Source organism: Cynara cardunculus (genome assembly GCF_001531365.2).
Source record: "Cynara cardunculus var. scolymus isolate 2C chromosome LG 1, CcrdV1, whole genome shotgun sequence".
NCBI lineage: Eukaryota > Viridiplantae > Streptophyta > Magnoliopsida > Asterales > Asteraceae > Cynara > Cynara cardunculus.
In genome coordinates, this window is record NC_037528.1 from 11,352,206 (window position 1) to 11,374,021 (window position 21,816).

Consider the following 21,816-nt stretch of genomic DNA (forward strand, 5'->3'; position numbering starts at 1 on the left):
ATTTAGTTATCGAAAAACAAATATAACAATTTTAATATATGTAAGTTACATAAAAAATACAGTTACACTTATTTTGTTTCATGGATAATAAAGTTGTCTTAAATTGCTTTAATAAAATATTTAATTTAATTGTTCGTTATTATATTTGAAAAACTACTAATTATTTAAGATATGTGAGGTTGACCAGTTTAATTTTTATTTATATTTGTGTGTAATGGTTATTTAAGATCGTAAATTAATATAGAATTTTTTTTCCAAAATTTGTTTCAACAAATCCAAAATTTATAACATATACAATAATCAATTTAAAATTCTTTTAATTAATATATTATGTTCTTATATTTTTTTTTACTATCTTGTTTTTATTAATATGTGATATTATTAAATATTTGTTTTAATAATATTATTAAATACTGTAATTGACTAATATTTTAATATGCATTTTTTAGTCATTTTACATGTTATATATCAACTAATTTTGCCAAATATGATATGTTCATCAGTAAACTTATCGGTCATCGGTCATCAGTTAATTTATCAGTTGGCTTGTCAAACATAACCTAAATCTCCAATTCTCGGACTACGATGAGGCATCCAAATAATGCATCCATCGATATTCTAATAATCAATGATTTCCAAATTTACTAAATAAAGTACTTGGACATGCATTTTTCAGTTGGTTATTGTTGTCATAACATACTAAAAGGGTATTCGCATAATGCAGATAGATACATTTTGATTTTAATATTTTATTTTATTTTTTTATCTCGGTTGATGTTATAATATGGTCTTATGTGATTTTGAAAAAAATGACACTGTTTTTATTTTTGAATAAAATATAAATTTAAGGATATCATAAGAATTTGACAAAAATATATCGATATTATTATCAAATTAACTATTTAAAATTTCTCATTTTTTGTGTAATTTTTTAATTCAGCTTTTTATTATAATTTAATTTAGGTTCAATAACGAATTAATATATATTTGATTTAATAATATAATTTTTTATAAAGATAATAATATCAATTTTATTTTTCAATAAATTATAATTAATAAATAAATTCTTAATTTTATAAATATATTTAATTATTATTTATTTCCTTCCACATTTAGGATCAAAATTTTGGAAATATATCAACATTATTTTTTTTATCTTTTAGCTTCTTCTTAAAAACACGTGATTTTTCCCCTCCCCAATAAAAAATCGTAAATTATATAAAATAACATAAATTTTGACAAATTCGTTATACAACAGTTTTTTTAAATTATATAATATTTATATATGATAAATAGAACAAATAAATTCACACTCTTTTCATTTTTGATGATGTTTGAACCTTTGATTTTTTAGGAGGCTAAGAACTCAAATACCGTTAGGCCAAATGTTCTTTGGTCGTTATATAATAGTTAATAACTTCATATTTAAAATATTAGAGAAATTAAAGAAATAGCCGGTTTAAGAAACAAATTCATCTCTTAGGGGGCGTTTGGTTCGCATAATTGAAGGATTGAAATCTGTCGAACGAATTGAAATCTGGAAGGAATTGGAATGGAATATTATCGGGTTTGACCAAGTGTTTGGTTGACATAAATGAAATTTGACCTGTCTAATGAATTTGAATCTGTATGTTTGGTTTACAACGGAATTAGAATGAAATGATGAAAAAATACAAAATACCCTTTCTTTGATATTTTTAAAATAATTTAATTTTTTTATTAGCATTGAAAACAGTAGCATTGAACAATCACATAACCATAGAGCGGGGCCTTCTGTTTTGGAAGTTATAATCAATTATTATATACAATAAGAAAACAGTAGCATTGAACAACCACATAACCATCTACTTTGTATTGTTACCATCACAAAGACTTTGAGAAACTGACCATCCAACACAGTTTGAGAACACAGTAGCATTATATACAATTATGAAAACAGTAGCAAACAATTATGAAATAGTACAATGAAAAACAGTAGCAAGTAGCATAAATCATAAATGAGAATACCCCTCAATCAGTAGCAAGTAGCATAAGTGTAAAACAGTAGCATGTAGCATAAATCGAAGAAAGAAGCAGCATAAATCAGAAATATGAAACAGAAAATCAAAGAAACAGGCAGTAGAAAATTGAAGAAAGCATAGTTCAACCGAGAAGAAAATGTGGAAGCAGTTCAATTGAAAATCGAAGTGGAAGCAGTGTTCGATCGGAAGAGTGGGAGGAAGAAGAAGAACGGAACGACTAGGGTTAAAACAATGTAATGCGGGTATTTTTGTCATTTACATAAATTGGGATGAAATGGATTTTAATTCCATCACTTCCCCTAAGGAATGGTTAAATCATTCAAATGATGGATTTCAATTCCATCAATTCCATTCCAAAGGTAACCAAACATTGGAATGAAATTTGATCAACGAAATTGACCATTCTAATTCCATCAAATTCCGGCGGTTTCCGACGAACCAAACGCCCCCTTAATTACTTCTCTCATAAAAGATTTTCAAAATATCACTACATTCGTAAGTGGCAAAAAAAAATTCACTTTTTATCTAGGTCCGTAATTGATACCTCCGTAAGTTAGTGGAGAGTGGTTTTTTTGTCTTTCAACTCTTCCATGAATCATAGAGGTGCCACTTGCAAGCTAGTGATATTTTTTAAAATTCTAAAATAATAATTAAGGGGTCGTTTACTAAATGCTTACTTGGTAAGTGCTTACCGAGTAATTTTTCTTATCTGATTAACATAACAAGGGTTAAAAATCTTACCTGGTAAAAGTAATGATAAAGATGGAGAGTCTTACGCTGTAAGTAAGGGTGACGATCCTTATCTGGATAAATTATTGCATATGTATTACAATCTTACCTAATAAAATAAATTATAATGTTAACTGAGTAAACATTTAGGTAAACGAGCCAAAAAAAATGGAGTGAGTGACAAAGATGATTTTGAGAAAAAAAATCATATAGGTATTTTGTTTGTGTTTCTTTTACCAGACGTTTTCCCCCAAATCTAAAGAGAACTGAAGGTGGTTTCCATTCGAAAGCTGACCAAAAGATTTCAATCCTTTCCTCCCGGTCACTGAAGCCGATAAACAACGACAAAAATCCTTGCCAAAAATATTATCAATCACTTCAATTTAGCCGATTTCAGTCAAACTCCATCCGTCTCCCTAAAAATCCCTAATTTTCCCTACAATTTCTTCGTTTATGGAGAAATTCGACGCTTCTTTACCAATACTGGTTGATTCTGTTCTGTAATCGGGTTAGTACACTTTGTTTTTTTGTGTATCGGCATTTGAAACTGTTTTCTGTGTTGTTTTATTTTATTTTTTATAAGCAATTGTTGTTATTGTGTTCTTACTATGCCACCCTTGAGTTTACGTTTTTATCGAGATATCTTGTCGAAATTGGCTGAAAATTGCAATAAATCTTGATGTTATCTTGTATGTTCTTGGTTCCTTTTGTTTTATCGAGATTTATTGAACGCGTTTAGTAGTACGGATTGTTTAATGCAGACCTGTATGAACTACCAAATTGGGTACCTTTTTTGCCAATTGAGAAACAATAACCTAATTTACATGATAATGACGAATCTAAGTTGGGTATCCTTTTTGCTAATGGCAAGATGTGGATGTGATTCCCAGCACGCCACTAGGTCACATGAATTATACTTTTATTGTTCTGTTTCGGCCACAACCCCTTTTGGTCACATTGCAATTGTTGAGCATGTAGTTATCCATTTGCTTCTTGTAAAATTGTTAATTTTGGTTAACACGACCCCTCTATGTATCATTACTCAAGGTCTAAGATGATTTTAAACATTTGAGTAATAGTCACACACATCCGATAAACTATGTGTCCAGTCAAATATTGCAATTTCTATTGACCAATTACTATACATTAAGGAATCCATGTAAGGAAATTCCAGTGTGCTAAGGCTTCTTGACAGAAAACACATGCCACCACCAAATTCTTGTTCCATTCCCACCACCTGAATGTCTTCTATGCGGGGATGATTTCTAGGCAAACCTACAACTCTCTAGTGAGATACAGTAACACTTTTAGGTGTTGGTGACCTTGGTCGAAGCTACCACCATCTCCGGCAAAGTGCAGAGTGATGAATGTAGGACATTTATACCAGAATTATTAGCAACTTCCACCAACCTGTTAGAATTCCTTATTTTCCATGTGGTCTATATCCTTCTCATTGATGTCTTAATGATGATGAGATTGAAAGTTGGAATGGATTCTAGATAGAATTTTGGGGAGGAAAATGAAGCTTAGATCGTACTTTGATCACTCTTGAGAGCTCGTGTGGGGTGGGCCCTGGATAAAACAACTCTTGTCCTTCTAGTGTACACACATCATGGCCCATATTAAACATTATCTAGCTAGGAGTTTTTCTTTCCTTTACTTTTTTAACCCTGTTAATTAGTCTAAGCCAGTGTTTGTCAAATTTTTTAAAGTGTTCATTTGTTAATTTTCAATGAATTTGAAAAAAATAGAAGGTGGATGATTACTGGTTTCTTTGCGATAGTCTTTTCCTGGTAACTTGTAAAAACTGATGGGTTGAAACTTAGACAGTTAGACCTATGAACATGTATATACTGTTTAGTGATAGTAACAGATTTGTGTACTAAGGCTTAAAGAAATAAGGTGGGAAATGAGGGCATAGAACTCCATATGAATCTCAAACAAATCCAACAACTGTATGACACAATGGAATTTTATGAATTGATTCAGGATGATTACAATTCCCATATATTGCATCTCCGTTCATCCTACAGATCCCTTATTGTGTTGGAATTTTGTTGTGAAGGTTGACTGTTCTTTCAGGAATTTTGTCATTGAATAGCTGGACGGACCTCTATTTAGAGACAATGGGCAGTACATTTAATCCACAAATTTTGGTGGAGAAGCTGGCCAAGCTCAATAATTCACAGCAAAGCATTGAGAGTATCCTACTGAAATTTAATTATGAAGGCATATTTGCTTACTTTCATAACAGTCAGTAGTTATTTCACGATATTCATGTTAATTATTTTTTTCAAATCCTATGGCAGTTGATGTTATTTTTTTAGAATTGATGGTAACATATTTATCAAATTTATGTTGGCATATTATTTTTAACGAGCATTGTCTTTATCTTATGTATATCTCCCAAAGCTTCCCCTTCAATAGTCATTTTTCTAAGCAAAGTTTTATGTTATAGATGGACAAAGTGATGAACATGCACTAGTAAGTGTGCTTGTGAGGAACAAAGATAATACCAATATGACAATATTTAAGCTAATCTTAAGTTATTGAATGATGTAGATAACATTAAAAGGCGACTTTGGTGCATTGCTTTCCTTGCTTTATGAGACTTGGGGAGGCAGGTATTTGTATGCAACCTTTTCCTTGATTTTGCAAAGAAACTGTCTCCCCATGACTCAAACCAGTTACCTTTTGGCCGGTTGCTGTAAGAGTTAGAACCCAACTAACACTATTGCCATAATTAAGAAAGATAGGATGCCTTTGGGCTCAACAAATTTTTTCCAAAGCTGGTGGAGATAGATAACATGCCATTCATGACAAACAAGTTTAGAAATGAGGATAAAAAAGAATAGGTTGGAGTGGAATATCTAATTGAACATTATTATTTGATTGAACAAGATTAATCAAACAAGTTTAGAAATAGAGAAGAGAACCACCAAATACAACCCTACAGCCATCCAAATTGATTTTTTTTTCATGCAAGATGGTGACAAGCAAAAATGAGAACTTTTTGGAATATAACAAGGTGAAAAGAATGTACACATGCATGCTTGTTGCATGTGTATGAATCTATCTGTGGTTTACCATATTGGAAAATTGAAGTGTATGGGAACTCATTAGTATAAGTATAAACAGGAAGGCACCATATATGCATCATGAATATTATTGCCACCATCTCTTCTTCAAGGCGTTTGGGGTTCTCATCACGGCCCCAGTGAAATGTAAAATTGGATATAGTTCACCCCGTTCATGGGCATAAGCTTGCTACTGCACAAATTGGTAGCCTGTAGCTAAACATTATCGTTATATCCTACAACTTTTTTGTTTTCTACATCAATATATTTAGTATGTATCTGACTTGGTACGCTTGGAAGGTTTTGGATTATTGTTCAATTCCATGTACTGCAATGAATCATCGTTTGATGTTGTTATCCCTAACGAGATATAAGCTCTGTCGCACTGGTGTATTTTTCATATGAACAAGGCTAAGCAAGTTGTAGAAACATGGGCTAGACAATTCCATTCTTCCCCGCGTGATCAACGCCTGGCTTTTCTCTATCTTGCAAATGATATTCTGCAGAATAGTAGGCGCAAGGGTTCAGAGTTTGTTGGTGAATTCTGGAAGGTTCTTCCAGATGCACTCCGTGATGTGATTGACAATGGGGATGAATTTGGAAGAAATTCAGCATTACGCCTGGTATGGTGGTTTAATCTCCATGTTTATGATTGAGAGTATTATATATAGGTTAATTTTTATGTGTAGCATTGGTTGTATTTGTTTTTCCAAAGCAAGCAAATATCTTATAACTTTGAAACTGAAGAACTTCTGTCTACTTTTATACAAATATAATTAATGTTCCTTTGTAAATGAATTTGTAGGGTTCTATGAATTTTATGAATGTGAAAAGGCAAATAGTGACCCTGATTATTGATCATTGAAAGAAATAGTAATTTATGGTAATGATTTAGAACTTGTAATGGTGTTTTGCGATTTTCTGTGTTGAACAGTATAATGATGCTGTAGATGGATATATTGAACATTTTGTGAAGAGTTGGGAATAACAAGGATCCATGTTCCTGATGAAGGGTAGATAGCTGCCTGATTATATGCAGTTTGAGGTTACTGTTGTTAGGCTACACTCTATATGTACTTCTGCCAATTTCCAAAAGAAAAACCTTAGAATCTTTTTGTTTATATTGCTTCCCTTCACAAAATTTTCACTTTCTGGGCCTCACTTCAAGTTCTACTGACAGTCTAGTGGATGGGATTCACAATCACATCTTGAATACATCAGAACCTTTAAATGAGACCTCAAACTAAAATTGACAGAGTAGCCAGTGTGAATGAAATTAAATCTTTGAAGACACTGCTGAGATTATTTAACCATCAAAGATTTACACAATGGTCTTCTATTTTATCATGTGAAAGGATGTAATAAGAACTAAGAAGTACTATTGCTCAATATGTGGAATAAAAGGACGCTCTTGCAGTATTGGACCTACAATATGATACTATAATGACAACCTGTTCCATATGGATTGAGCTGTTTCAACTTGGTTTTTGAATTTTGAGAGAGAGAGAGAGAGATTGAAATGCAGTCTTGTGTATATCATCTTTGAACAACTGAATCTGATGGTAGCCACTTCACAAATCAAGCTTCACAAATCTCCTGTATATTATTCATCAAGCAATTCGTCAATTATTGGGTAGAGCTGGATTGATGTATTTTAGGGTTCCTATGATGGAAAAGTAGCTTCACATTAAGATGTAGGACTATGTATTTGGTATAAATACTGATATCCTTTTTTTATGCCTGACCATACACTTCTAAGTTTTGTGATGAATATTTGGACAGGAAAACAGTTTGCTACTTGTAAACCTATTCTCAATATTGCTTTATCAATCAAGTCCACAATTAGTCAGGTGTCCTGAATATTTGAAACATACGATTAGTTACATCAGGAGCGATGCTAGTGGCTGTAAGATGACTGCAGAGCAATAAATGAGAATGTATTATGAAAGGTGGATATTAAATGGTATTCGTCATCTATACAGCCATGTTGGGCGGAAACACCATCATTTATTTCAAGTGTGCAAGCATTGGTATCATTGCAGGAAGCATGCCATAATCGTCTGCATTTATATGTTGACAACCATCTATATAAGTAGGCAAAACTGAAAGTCAATCTAGATCCTTGGTATATTAACATATTCTCTAAAGCCTCTATTACCGTCACACTAATTCTTTCAGCATGCGTATCCGTGATCTGATGATCATGTCAAATTCCTCACTTTTTGCCTCATTGTCCTTGTATGTATGTATGTATTGCATGCATGTATGGATGTATGTGCTATAACATCTATTTCTAGTTATCGATTTAGGATTTCATTTGTGCATTGTAAAACAAAAGGAATAACTTAAAATCATGTTTGACTGCTATTGAAATTATGAACAAGCTATTTCTAGCTCACATTCTTATTTCCTTACTTATCCAATCCTATCTTGCAAGGATGAACTCCCTTGAGTAACCCTATTCACTTAGGCGAAGGATCGTGTGAGAAGAAGAGTTAAGGTGAGAAGCGTAAGAAGGGATCTGGACCTTTGATCACCTTTAATCTCAAACCCACCCGTGAATCACGCTTGATATGGGGATTGGCAGATGCATGTCGGTGCATCTTATCCTAATGTGCATCCAAGGGTGGTGATCCCTTATTACGCTTCTCACCGGAACTTAATCCACAACATTTATATGTACATTTATGTCCTCTAATGAAGCTTTGTTGTGTATCTGTCTTGCTTATATAGTAAGATCTTGAAGTTGTCTTAGAGGTGGCAAAACGGGCGGGTCAGGCAGGGTCGGTAACATTTTAAAATAGGTTCGGGCCAAAAGAGCAAATTTTAATTTGCGGTTCCAATTGGGTTGGTTGACCTGCCAACATATATATTATTTAGTTTTATAAATAAATAGTATTAAATATGATCACGCAAAGCTATAACAATACAGTTTTCTTTAAATAGAACGATTTAGGAGGTTGTAAACATTTGATATACATTTTAGGCATCTTTTGTCCCATTAACCTGTTTGACCCGTTTCTTTTTTAGTTGATTTTTTCTATTTTACCTGTTAATGATGAAATACCACCCGAATTTGACCTGTTTCACATATAAAATGGATTGAAATGCTACCCCTTATGTGTGATGCTTATCTTGAACATGCATTTGACAATAAAAACATATCTAGCATACTATCTTCAAGAAAGCCTTTTGCTATTCTTGCATCTGTTAAGTGTTAATTCATAATCAGCAGCCTTTCGCCTTTCCTTTTTGAGTTATTTTCTCATTGATTTGTGTTGAGCTATATTAATATCTGAATTGTCATGCTTTAACAATGTAAACAGCAGAATTGGAGTAAACTGTTGCTTATGCATTTCATTTTATCTCGTCATTTTTTCACATGCAGGTCAACATTTTGGATGAAAGAAAGGTTTTTGGTTCTCGAGGGCAGGTTCTTAAGGAAGAGCTAGTCGGAAGGCACCTGGAAACCAGTAATAAAAACGGGAAGCATTCAGGGCTAAAATTGGTACTTCATCTTGTTCTCTTCCTGCATGTTCCTGTATGGAGTTGTGCTTGTGTATGTGTGTGGGTTAAAGTTTCTTCTTATTATATCTTAACCAGAAACGACCTGCTGGAGATGCATTGGACAAGATAGTTTCTGGGTATCAAGTTATATATGCCGGTCAAGTAAATGAAGATGCCGTTATGAGCAAATGCAGGAATGCCATCAGCTGTGTTGAAAAAGTGGACAAGGAAATTGGTGGGGATATTAGATCTGGTATGTTTCTCATCTGTGATTATCAGTTTCTATTAGTTATATCTAAGGGGCCGTTCGGTTGGTTTTTCATCAAGTCTTGTATGGATAAAGCTGTCTGTGTGGATTAATCTGTCCGTATAGATTGGGAAGGTTTTTGGTTTGGGAGGGTTGTTTATAGTTGAAAGGAGCGTGTTTTTAATTGGGAGGGGTAGGTTTGGATTTTTTTTGTTTTTTTAATAGTGAGGGGCAGGATTGATTTTTTTTTTGGTTTTCTGCATAAAGCTCTCCCTTAGGGGTTGTTTGGTTGGTTTTCCATTAAGTCATGTATGTATAAAATTGTCTGTGTGGATTAATCTGTCTGTATAGATTGGAAAAGTTTTGTCTTGGAGGGTTTTTTCATAGATTGAACTTTGAAGGAGCAAGTTTTTTAATTGGGAGGGGCAGGTTTGGAAAAATACTTGGCTTTCTGCATAAAGCTCCTCCCTGGAATCTTACTGCATAAGCCTTTTTTTTACATCATTAAGCAAATACCAAACGGTCATGTATAGCTGACCGAATAAGCTGTGAATCCCATTAAGCTCGTTAAGCTACTAACAGACAGTCCCTTAGAAGCTTAATGAAAAAGCCACTTTCTATATCATGAAGTCACTACCAAACAGTCATGTATAGCTGACTGAATAAGCTGTGAGTCTCATTAAGCTCATTTAGCTGCTAACAAACAGGCCCTAAGATAATTAGCTATGTTGAAAACTAATACTATGATGTATTAGTTTCTCCCCTCCCCCCATGAGCTCCTTCCTTCATTCTCTTTGAAATCAGAAGTAATAATGGGTGTGTCCGTTTTTTTTTTCTCATAATCAGCAAAAGTAAATGGGCCAGGTGTTGCCGATGAACTGAAGGGCCAGCATGCTACATTGCGGGATTGCATTGAGCAACTTACAACAGTTGAATCATCAAGAACAAATCTCGTGTCTTGTCTGAGGGAGGCTCTTCAAGAACAGGTTGGTTGGTAGCCTTAAACTAGTGTACTTTTGTGTGTCATATATTCACATTTTGTCCTTAAACCGAGCTTCCATGGTTTTGTTGTCAGGAAATGAAACTGGGCCAAGTCCGTAGTCAACTTCAGGTTGGTTACTTTCTCTTCTTTTATTACTTGCCTGAAAAATATCTTACTAGTTAGGGGTCATTTACTAAACGGTTATCGGGTGAGCATGGCAAGGACAGAGAATCTTACCCGGTAAGATGAATAGCAAGGACGGAGAATCTTACACGGGGAGGACAAGACTTTTACCCGTAAGCGCTTATCGGGTAAAAGACGACTACCAACAACCCATTCTAATGGCCGAGAATGTTACCCAATAAGGTAAGTGAGGGTGGTGACCCTTGCTCCTAAACGTCTACCCGATAAGCGTTTGGTAAATGTCCCCTTAGTGAGTTCAGCTACCAGATATCCCTCTGGGTAATTTTGTTATGAAAAATAACTGTTACCGTGTTACCGTGTTTTCAGGCTGCACATACTCAATCAGAAAAGGCCGATAATTTCTGCAGGCAATTAATTAAGAATCCTAATGGCATCCAATCGCCATCTGAACAGGGTCGGAAGGAAACTCACCCATCCAAAGTGCAAAGTTACGTTCCAGGCACTGGAGAACAGTCTGCTCCCGTGATGTACACACGACAGATACCTTTCGGTGAGCAATCTGAGGAGGATACTAAATCCGCTGCAGCTGCAGTGGCGGCAAAGCTCACGGCATCGACATCCTCGGCGGAGATGCTGACATACGTCCTCTCATCCTTGGCGTCAGAGGGCGTAATTGGCAATTCACGGAAAGAGTCGCCCTCAAATGATTATCCCTTGCAGAAAAGAACCAAGATCAATAACGACCAGCCTCCGCCTTATATACCATCATCTCAGAATGCTCAACCACCGGTGCCGCCTTTCCCCCACCCAGATTCTTTACAGCATGGTAATAATAGCCGTGGTGGTGGCATATTGAAAGAGCCGTCTCATGACCAACCACCACCTCCACCTCCGCCATCATCTCCGCCTCCTCTGCCACCAATGCCACCTATGCAGCCATATCCAGTCCCTCCATTCATGCAGTCTGCTGGGACGGTACCATATGGCCATAATACAAATCAACCACCACCGCCACCACCTATGCCTCTACCCGGATTTCCCTCCGTGGGGCCGCCAGTCAACGGTGTTTCATCATACACACCGGCACTTCCACCGGACGGTTACCAGAATTATCAAATAGAAGGTGGTTTCTATAGCCAACAATCAGCCATGCCAATGGCACCTATGTCTAGGCAGTAAAACCAGCAAGTTTGTAGAAGTAATTGGAGATTCTTGCACATTATTTAGATGTGGTAGAAGTGTTATACAAGTAAAGTAGACGAGAGTTTAAATTATTCTAATGGGTAGTTAAATTATATGAGGAATATTTGAGTGTTGTTTGTGTATGGAGTTGCTGTTTGCAATGTGGTGGTATCAAACAGGAATTACCAACACCATGAGGCTAAAATTTGGCAGAGGGATGTTGGTATGGTTATGAAACCAGAGGTTTAACAAACTGTTTGGTTGGTTTTCTATTAAGTCGTGTATGGAGAAAGTTGTCTGGGTGGATTAATTCGTCTTTATAGATTGAGAATGTTTTTAGTTGGAAGGTTTCTTTATAGATGGAAAGAGCTTGTTTTTTTAATCGGACGGTATGTTAGTAAAAACTTGACTTTCTGCATAAAGCTTTCCTTAGAAGTTTACTGAATAAGCCACTTTCTATTTCATTAAGCTCCTACCAAACAGTCATTTATAGCCGACCGAACAAACAAGTCTTAAGGGATGTCGATTATAAACCTTTTTGTCTATATTTTACATGATGTTTTTGAACAAAAAAAATATAAGCTGACTTAGGTAATATTTATATACGGCAAATGTAACAAATAAACTCACACATCCTTTTCACATTTGGTGATGTTTGAACTTCTGACCTCGTACTAGGATGCCAAAGATCACGATACCGCTAGGGTAAAAGCTCTTTGGTTTCTTTTATTTTTTTATTTTAGGCTTTCAATTCCACCCTTGATTTTGAAATTGTTTCAAAGTCATTTTTGTGCTGATTTGATTTTAATTAAAAGATTTAACAACAATATATCAAATGTTTGTTTTCCTTAAATAGGAAGGTTTTTTTTTTCATATAAAAATATGATTTATAATTAAATAAAAATCTTGACTAATAATTTAGGTAATTATTAATAAGGCAAAATAAAAAAAAAACTAGTAAGCCAACTAATAATAAAATAAAATGCCTGTGACGTGTAAACTCCGTTGATAAAAGGATGGAGGGTTTTATGTAAATACGAGGTCCAACTTCTGCTGATCTCAACTGCTGAGTGAGCTAAAAGATTATACCTCCTCCAATTGATGTTTTGAATGTGGATTATGTATGGAGTCGTTTGAAATTGCCGATAATCCATATTTGTCAAGAAAAATATTTAATAAATTTAAGACAAATTGAATGAAAAAATAACGTACTTTAACTTGATTCCTATTTTGGGTGACATACTTTCAAAACTTCTATTTTGGTATATAAGATGTAAAATTTTAAACATTTAAGTACCCGGCTAACTGGTTGAAGACTAATTTTAGATTAAAAAAAAATTCATGTCACTAACCATGTCAGTAAATAACTTTGAGTTGGATATCATATCACTCGTCACATCAGCATGATAACCGGTTAATGTTTCAACCTGTTATTTGAGTATTTAAATGAATAAAATTTTACATTTTAGCTATTATAATATAAATTTTTAAAAATACGTTATCTAAAATAGAAATTAAGTTAAAGTATTTTGTGTAGGAATAAAGAAGTCAAAGGTATTCAACGGTCGATTTGTTTACCATCACTGCTCCTGACAATGCCTCTGAACCCACCGTCTAATTCTCAGGGGCTGTTTGGCAGTTGCTGAATGATTTAGTTCAGAATAGTTAAGAGGTTAGAATGGTTAAGAGAATCATAATGGTTAAGTGCTGAATGAAACAAGGTTGTTTGGTAATTGTTCTCTGAATGACAACAAATTACCATTTTAACCCTCAAGAAATACAATCAATTCTAAATGGATATATAGAAAAGATGCTGTTTCTTCATATCAGTATTAAATCCTCAAGAAATTGCAAAATGTCGGTAATCTAATCATCATTAACATTGTTACAAACATGAAATAAGCAATAAACACCATCAATTTCCAAAGAAAAATGCTAAATTCCCTAAACCAAACCCTAGACTTATCGAAAACACGTACCAGCAATAAGGAGAGGACGCAGCAGTAAGGAGGCTGTGGAAGGCGACCGGAGACGGCGACGAGAGGCGGCGGCGTGAGGCGGCGACGAGCGGCGGCGACGACAGACCTGCTGGAAGAAGGCGACGTGAGACCTGCTGGAAGAAGAAGACCGATGATCGTAGGGTGGGGGAAGCGATTTGAAGACCGGCGATCGTGTGTGGGGGGAGGGATTTGAAGACCGGCGATCGTAAGGTGGGGGGAGGGGTTGTGAGCGATGTGTGAGAAACGTTGGGAGAGAGGGCAAAGATGAAAAAAGAGAAGTCTAAATGGTTTATAGAACCCTTAGATACAAAATGGTTAAAAGGGGTAATGTAACCATTCAAAGACTTTTTTTTTACCAAACAACTTTGACCTCTTACCGATTAAGAGGTTGACTCTTAATGGTTAGCTCTTAATGTAACAATTAAGAGCCAAACAAAAGCCCCTTTGCTTCCTTCAAATTCTCATTTCTCTCAAAAGGATATTTCTTAACATTATAGAGAAAAACTATTACCTTTATTCGTATTAAATTGACATTTTAACATCTATTAATTTTGATAAATCAATTAAAAATAATATAATTATAAAAATAGAAGTGGTTTCATTTACAAATTCAATTATTAATACTAGAAGGGTATGCGTACAATAGAGTAAGATACATCTTGATTTTAATATTTCGTTTTATATTTTAGCTCTATCGATGTTATAATGCGATTATATGTGGTTTTGAGAAAAAGAAAAAATGTTTTTATTTTATAATAAAATATAAATGTAAAGATATTATAAAAATTTGAAAAAATAATTGATATTAATATCAAATTAACTACTTAAAGTTCTCGTTTTTGTGTAATTTCTTTATTTCATATTTTTATTATAATCTAATTAAAGTTTAATAAAGGACTAATTTATTTTTGGTTTAATATAATAATTAATTATTCTATTAAAATTCAATGATTATCTTAATTATGTTTAGATTTTATACTTAAAATGATGTTTATCTTGTATTTAATTATGTTTATCTGCAGTTAGTTATACGAATTCAAACATAAAGCTTTAATAAGATGTACTCATGCACATTTTACTTGTAATATTGAATTTTAAATAACATGCATCAACAAAAATAATATTTCATGCATAAAAAATAGTTTTTAAGAGTTTTTGTCAAATACTTTATAATATAGTATAGATAAAACGTACAAACAAATCTCAAATCGTTTATCTAATCCAACAAATACTGATTTAATGAATATCTCGATTATTTCCTAACATAAAACGTCGAAAATAATAATTCATGATAATATATTAATTTTTTTTTATAAGTGTTCAAATATAATAAATACATTTTCATCATTTCTATAAATATCTTAATTAATTGATTTATATGGTTCTCTTATTTATTTTTTTCTTTTATATATATATATATATATATATATATAAGTGAGTTATTATGCAACCCTTTACATTTGTACAACCAATACAACTCAATCTCAACCGTTTATTTAATTTAATGAATATACAATTTCATAAATTTTTTAATTATTTTGTAATATAAAGTATTGATCATAGAACTCTAGTGATCTTCCATAAATATTCAAATAATAATAAATAAACTCTCATAATTTTTATAAATATGTATATTGATTAAATTGCATTGATAATACAAATGAAAATGATTGCATTTAAAATATACCACTTTCTCTCTTTATCTACACATGTAACCGACAGAAAACACACCAAGGTATTTAATTTAGTTTTAGTAAAAGAAAAATAAGAATGGAAGTTGAATTTGAATTGATTGAAGGCAAGGTGTTGGAAATAATACAACAAAAAGCACAGCGAAAGTTGAAAGCAAAAGAAAATGAGGTTTTAAATGCTCATTCATTGACAGTGCGCCTCGAGATCAGGTCTAGGGTTCCTCATCTTCAACTTCCACCTCTTTTCTCAGATTTTCAAACCATTACTCATCTTCCATAATTCAAACTCCACGCACACCTGCTACCGCTTCTGTTCTTTGAAGACGTATATTTGCAAAGGTAAACAGGTGATTCACGCTATAACTTTCTATAAACAACTAATTTTCTTCCTCTCTTTTGTTAGATTTCAATTAATCGTTGTAGTTTCAGTTTGTGCAGGTGTTATTAGTGACTTGACGGAAGGTGTGATCCTAGGGATTCATTTCATATAAGCTCATATTTTAGGTTGTTGCAAATGCCGGAGGAAGATCTTTTAGAGCTCAAGTTTCGATTGCTTGATGGATCCGACATTGGTCCGTTTCGATACTCTCCTGCTTCCACCGTCGCCATGCTCAAGGAGAGAATTGTTGCTGAATGGCCCAAAGGTTAGGCGGATTTTCGTCTCACATGCTTCTATCTGATAGTTTTTGATACTGTATAGATGACACCTTTTTCGTTTTCAAAATTCATGCGATTTTGACTTACTTAGTATCGTCACCATGACTGTTAATTGCGCTCGAATATTCATGTTGAAAGCTTTCTGTCGGTCCTTGTGTTTTAAGTTAAACGGTCCTCGTAGAGGCTTATGTGTTATGGGACAGAGTACCCTACAGTCCTACATCATTGTTTTGGATTTTTGAGTTTCTGATTTTTGTTGTATTTTGCTAATTTTACGTTGCAAATTCTCAAGTATGGCCTGGTGTCAAAAGTTTGCGCTGCAATTTCGGCCAGTTAAATCCTAGGGAGGTTGAGCGTATCTAACTTACGGCTTACGGCAGACTCGGATCACCTCTCATCAGAAGCAGCCGCATATTCTATACTTCTACTCTATCAGCTACTCTAATTTCGGGGCTCACTTTGCGGGTGTCAGATAAAGATCACGCACCACTTGTGCCAAAAAAAGTTGATTCCATTGCAGTGATAGACCAGAAATAAAATAAAAAAACGTGTCAGGAGAATAGGCCATGCCAGGAGGACGCCTATTTGTTACGTCCAGGCGGTTCATGGATGTGATTATAAACTAGAGTCTATAACCACTTTGATTCTGCAATATTTTGTTCATTAATAACTCCAGATTCTTTCATTTCCATGTAAAGATCATTTCCTTTCATGAGTGCATTCACCGGCTCGACCAAATATGGATATGCCTCTGTGAGCTTTGGTAACATTGTTAACCGATTTCATAATGAGTATTGTTTTACCCAAGCTAGCTCCCTTGAATAGTCTATTTTTTTTCCTCCACGGCGTCAAGGGGATAAAGGATCTACTACTTTAATTCCGGTTTCATTAATTGATAATTTTGTATGTAAGTGTATACAGGCAGACGCAGACCTATGGATAGGCAATGATATGCTAGTATCTGCAGGACCTAAATTATCAACAGGCTCACCAAGCACGTTAAAAATTCGTCTGAGTCGCTCCACCGCCCAGACACCTAGTAGAGCTTTTGTATCAATTATGTCCATCCCTCTCGTTAGGCCGTCTGTAATAGCTACAACCCTAACTCAATTGTTTCCTAATGATTGTTGTGCCTCACAAGTCACAGTAATTGGTTGACCATAGTTTCTCAACCCTCAACTACCAGAGCGTTATAGATATCATGCATTTTGCCTGGTGGAAAAGCTACATCTACTGAACCAATGATTTTGGTAATACGTACCAGGGGTTATTTTTGAGCTTGGAAAGCCCAGATTCAGAAGTAGTAGTAGTAAGTAATGCTTAGCAGAGGGTAATAGCACATACTTACCTTGATTCAGACATTTGAGCCTGCCATCTCTTTTCCTATCAGTCAAGCATGATGTGCTTGCTACTATCCTAGAGAAGGCAATACTTTCTTGGAATTTGAACCATCACAAAGACAACTATTTTGAATTTGGACGGGTATTCATGGGATGAACTCATCATTGGTGATTTTAGTGTCACCAAGCATTTTGGTGTAACTGAGATTGACTTGAGATAGATGAAAATTCAAGGTTTAGCATTAAGACAAGTCTGGTCGTGCGGAGTGCACGCTTGAATGTGCCGCCTTGAACCTTAGACTACCGTATAACAGGGGGTCAAGGGGCACGGCCCCCATAAGGGGTTCCAAGGGGCAGAGTCCCTGGGTGATGACATGTCTGTTTTAATTGTTTCTCTAACCAACCATAACGCTCATATAACTACCTATAAAAGGTAATTTCTATCTTGATATATATATATATTATATATATATATATATATATATATATATATATATGCACACACACACAAACACACTCATGCACATGGACAAAACAAACAACAATCTCAAATTGATTACTCGAGTTTTCTGCCTTAACAAACGAGAGTGAGATCTTGGATTATCCCAACACAGATTTCGTACAACCTATGGCTATAAGGGTCGGAATATTGTGTTTGGAAAGTGCTCTTGATACACGATCCGAGATTTTATCTGAGTGATTGTAACCATGAACCCAGATGTCTAACACTCATACGACTGTTTCGCCACTATTAATGCTCACCATTGATTTGTAACATGGAGTAACCAAGAAATCTGCTTACGTGAGGCTGAATGCATGAGCAGCTCTGTGCATGTCAGGGACCTCAGGGTAGGGATTATCCATCTCCTCTGATGTTATTAAACAGGGATGTTGAGCTCAAAAAACATTTAAAGTGGTTGCCTAACTAGCCTAATATATTTCATGTGAAAATTTTGCACATGTGTGACATGTACCCTTCTTGCAACAAACTCTTCTTTGCTTGGTTGTAATTTTTTTTGTATGCTGGCCTTTCAACACTTTTTTAGCTTCAGAATCTTGTTACCATTTTTTCTTACCATTGGTACATCGTATAAGGGTAATGAACCTTTAACCACTATCTTGGTGCTTGTTTGAGGCCCTGTAGTCTTACAGAGCAGATATTCTGGCCTTCTTATTTTCAGATTTTTTGGCTAAAAGCCTAAATCCCTCGACTATGATTAACGAACGATTTATCCCAATCTAGCTGAAGTAGGACAAGGATGAACTCATAAGCAATTATAGGGTTATGCTGTGAATAGCGTTTCCTCATGCTTTCCTGTCAAAAGAGTTCTCCTAATTTGGTTTACTGCTGCGGTCCAAATCTCCCTCAACTTCTTATCCTCATGTTGATCTTGGCCTATGGGGGTGAGTCCAGAAGCAAATATTACGGATTTACGGTTGCTTCCTTATGACGGCTCAGGTAATGAGTTGGAGTAATAACCATATTTGCAGAATGCAATCAAAGGTTGCTTACAAAGACTTCCCTCAGCGACCCTTGCAAAGCCAAGGACCCTTGATCCACCAGGAACGATCTTGGTGTGTCCCTACCTGATGCCCTCGTGTTGCTTTGAGAGACGATGTTACATCTCTTGAAGACCATGGAGTTTGTTATTTAATCCTATTGTGTTATGGAGAGACAAAGTTAGGCTTGTCTAGCTTGTTTGGAGTTGAATGATTAATTGCATCTGTTTTCAAGGTTAATGCTAGGCTATATCACGTGTGTAAAATCATATGAGTGTTAGTTTGGTGAGCATTGATTGTTGGATTATTATGAAACTACAATGACTGGGAAAAAAGATGCCATGAAACAGGAAATGGCGTATTTTCTGCCCTTCACGTAACCAGATATCTGCTTCATCTTGTGTTCTGTTCTATTGAATGAGACAGTGCTCATATGAGTAAGATGTAGTTATTCTTCATAGTAGATGTGAAGAATATTTGGCTTGTGGAGTGAAAGCATTTTTGAAAATAAGAGAAGGTATAAAGCCAATAGCATCTGTAAAGTTATTATCATTCCCTTTCAAATTTCTCTTGGTGAAGGGAAAAGTGGCCTAGACTTTCACAGTTACCCTCCTACTTGTATGCATGTATTACCATGTTAGATGCATATCATGATTGTCGAATCATTTTACGCTATTGGTTAAATTAGCGAGTGGGTTGGTCACCTTAGGTATGTTTTTCCTGTAGTTGCTTCAATTTATATTATTGTTGCTTACTCCTATCTAGTTTCTCAAAATTTAACATATTTGTCTCTCTCTTTCTAGTTTTATTGATATTGTTTTTTCTTATCCAGCTTTCCAATTTTTAGCATATTGTTTGGTTCAATCATCTCTGAATGCACATGTTTCATTCTTCAGATAAAAAAGGTGGACCCAAATCAGCAAATGACATCAAGTTAATAAATGCGGGGAAAATTTTGGAAAATAACAAAACTGTTGGCCAGTGCAGAACACCTTTTGGGGAGCTTCCAAAAGGGGTAATTACTATGCATGCTGTTGTACAGATGTCTTTAACCAAAGCAAAAACAGGTAATTTCATCTAGTCTTTCCTCATGATTGTGTCATTTGCTATTCACTCTCTTCTATGTATGCGTTTTCTGCAAAGCAATTTGATGACTTGGTTTCAGGGTCCCCATTGAATCCATTGATGATGATACAAATAAAATAACACATGTAGTATAGGAATTTTATCTCATGGGCTAAGTGACATTAAATTATATTCCACCAAGGTTAAAGAAAAAGGAGTGCCATTTTGATATGGGGAGTCAAAGGAGTTTACTTCCTGGACTTGTTTTTATCTGAATCATTTAACATTGCAGTAGGAAGATCACTTTTGAATATTTAAAGTAGGGCCAAATTCTCCCAATTTGTGGCCTTCCCAAAGGCAGCATACAACTCTTTGCTGTACTGCGCTCTCCAACGACAGAAAAAGGGATTGATCAAATTTTATTGAGTCTGACTTATAGTGTTTTTCTTGAATGTGTTCAGTAAACTATAATATCAAATACTAGAAGATAACTGGTGTAAAATATAACAAGAAGAAGTCATGTCAACGTTTTGTTGATTTTGACAGATAGTCCATCTGACCGTCATTTGTGGACCCTAGTTTGGAATTAAAGGAATGTAGATTTTTTTTTTTTTGGCATTGAGCTATTCTTTTTCTAGTCGATGATATCTTCTAATCCCTCTCCAAGAGTTGCTGTTGTTCAAGGTACTGCGGCTCTGGGTTTCAGGTGGCATTTCATGCTTATGTAGTTGTAGTGTTTTAGAATAATGAATGATCTTCCTTCTTTCGTTCTATTGTAGCCATTGATCAAATGAGTTTTATTCAACTCATCTAGTCATCTTATGGTTAGAAATTTCATCATTAATTCTATTATGGTCATGTGTGAAACCCATGTAGAATGGGGATGAGGGGATTTAAAAATACCAAGACAAGAACATATTGGAAACAATCTACAGTTCAAATACAAGTCCTATAATCATAAATCCTTCTTTGAAACTCGTTGCTTAGGGTGATTATAATTATAAATCCTTCTTTGAAACTAGTTACTTAGGGTGATTATTCAGGCCAATTATGTGACCATCAATAGAGTTTCAAATTTGAAGGAAGCACCGAGCATCCTCTTTGAGCCATGTCAAAAATTTATAGGAACTAGTTGCAAGAGGATCTTTAGCCAAATGGGTATCTTTGTCTATATTTCGTATGTAAACACGAAGTCTTTGCTCAATCGAAACAGTTCGAACCATTTAGCTTATGGTCCATGAATTTTAGACATCACTGATACCACGTCCTCACACTCGTCACAGTAGGGTTTTTTGTGGTCGTGCATAACATCTCAACGAGATAATATGAACTTGATGACTGGAAAGAAGCTCTAATTATGTACATTTTGCTGACAAGACTAATATGCAGATCATCGACATTTACAAAATTGCATTTTTTTTTCAAGGGTTTTTACTGTTAGGGCACATGATTATAAGCATTTAATGTGGACCACTTTTTTAAGATATACAACCTTAATTAAATGATGTTCTTCTTTCACATCCAACCCTTCCATATATATTCTTCTCTCACATCCAACCTCATACTAATAAATTTTCCATATTAAATGCACATTAAATGCCTCAAATTTTGTGCCCTTGGGCACATTATAGCCAGACCATGTTTTCAATTATTACTATACCTTCATAAGCAACG

The 21,816-nt window shown here is 34.7% G+C and overlaps 2 protein-coding genes across 8 annotated transcripts in view; both read left to right on the forward strand.

Annotated features, from left to right (window-relative positions):
- The first annotated feature begins 3,016 nt into the window (after positions 1–3,016).
- LOC112501655 (arp2/3 complex-activating protein rickA) lies at positions 3,017–12,232 on the forward strand. Of its 3 annotated transcripts, none has more exons than XM_025105351.1 (8): positions 3,017–3,258; positions 4,816–4,952; positions 6,203–6,450; positions 9,216–9,335; positions 9,431–9,587; positions 10,428–10,567; positions 10,657–10,692; positions 11,074–12,232. In XM_025105351.1, the coding sequence occupies exons 2-8, from the start codon at positions 4,877–4,879 to the stop codon at positions 11,884–11,886; spliced, it is 1,590 nt and encodes a 529-aa protein (XP_024961119.1). In that variant the 5' UTR covers positions 3,017–3,258; positions 4,816–4,876; the 3' UTR covers positions 11,887–12,232. The 3 variants fall into 3 exon arrangements, with proteins under 3 accessions (XP_024961119.1, XP_024961130.1, XP_024961126.1); XM_025105362.1 differs by having other exon boundaries at positions 10,446–10,567; XM_025105358.1 differs by having other exon boundaries at positions 4,833–4,952.
- A 3,444-nt stretch (positions 12,233–15,676) lies between these two features.
- The window catches only part of LOC112512900 (membrane-anchored ubiquitin-fold protein 4), a 7,537-nt gene continuing 1,397 nt past the window's right edge, over positions 15,677–21,816 (forward strand). The window contains exons 1-4 of one of the 5 annotated variants that reach the window (XM_025119050.1): positions 15,697–15,919; positions 16,010–16,224; positions 19,974–20,144; positions 20,243–21,810. In XM_025119050.1, coding sequence (XP_024974818.1) covers positions 16,095–16,224; positions 19,974–20,144; positions 20,243–20,283 — 342 coding nt within the window. In that variant the 5' untranslated portion in view covers positions 15,697–15,919; positions 16,010–16,094 and the 3' untranslated portion in view covers positions 20,284–21,810. Of the gene's footprint in view, positions 15,928–16,009; positions 16,225–19,973; positions 20,145–20,242; positions 21,811–21,816 lie in introns of those variants that run through there. The other 4 variants (XM_025119038.1, XM_025119035.1, XM_025119044.1 and 1 more) reach the window with 4 other exon arrangements.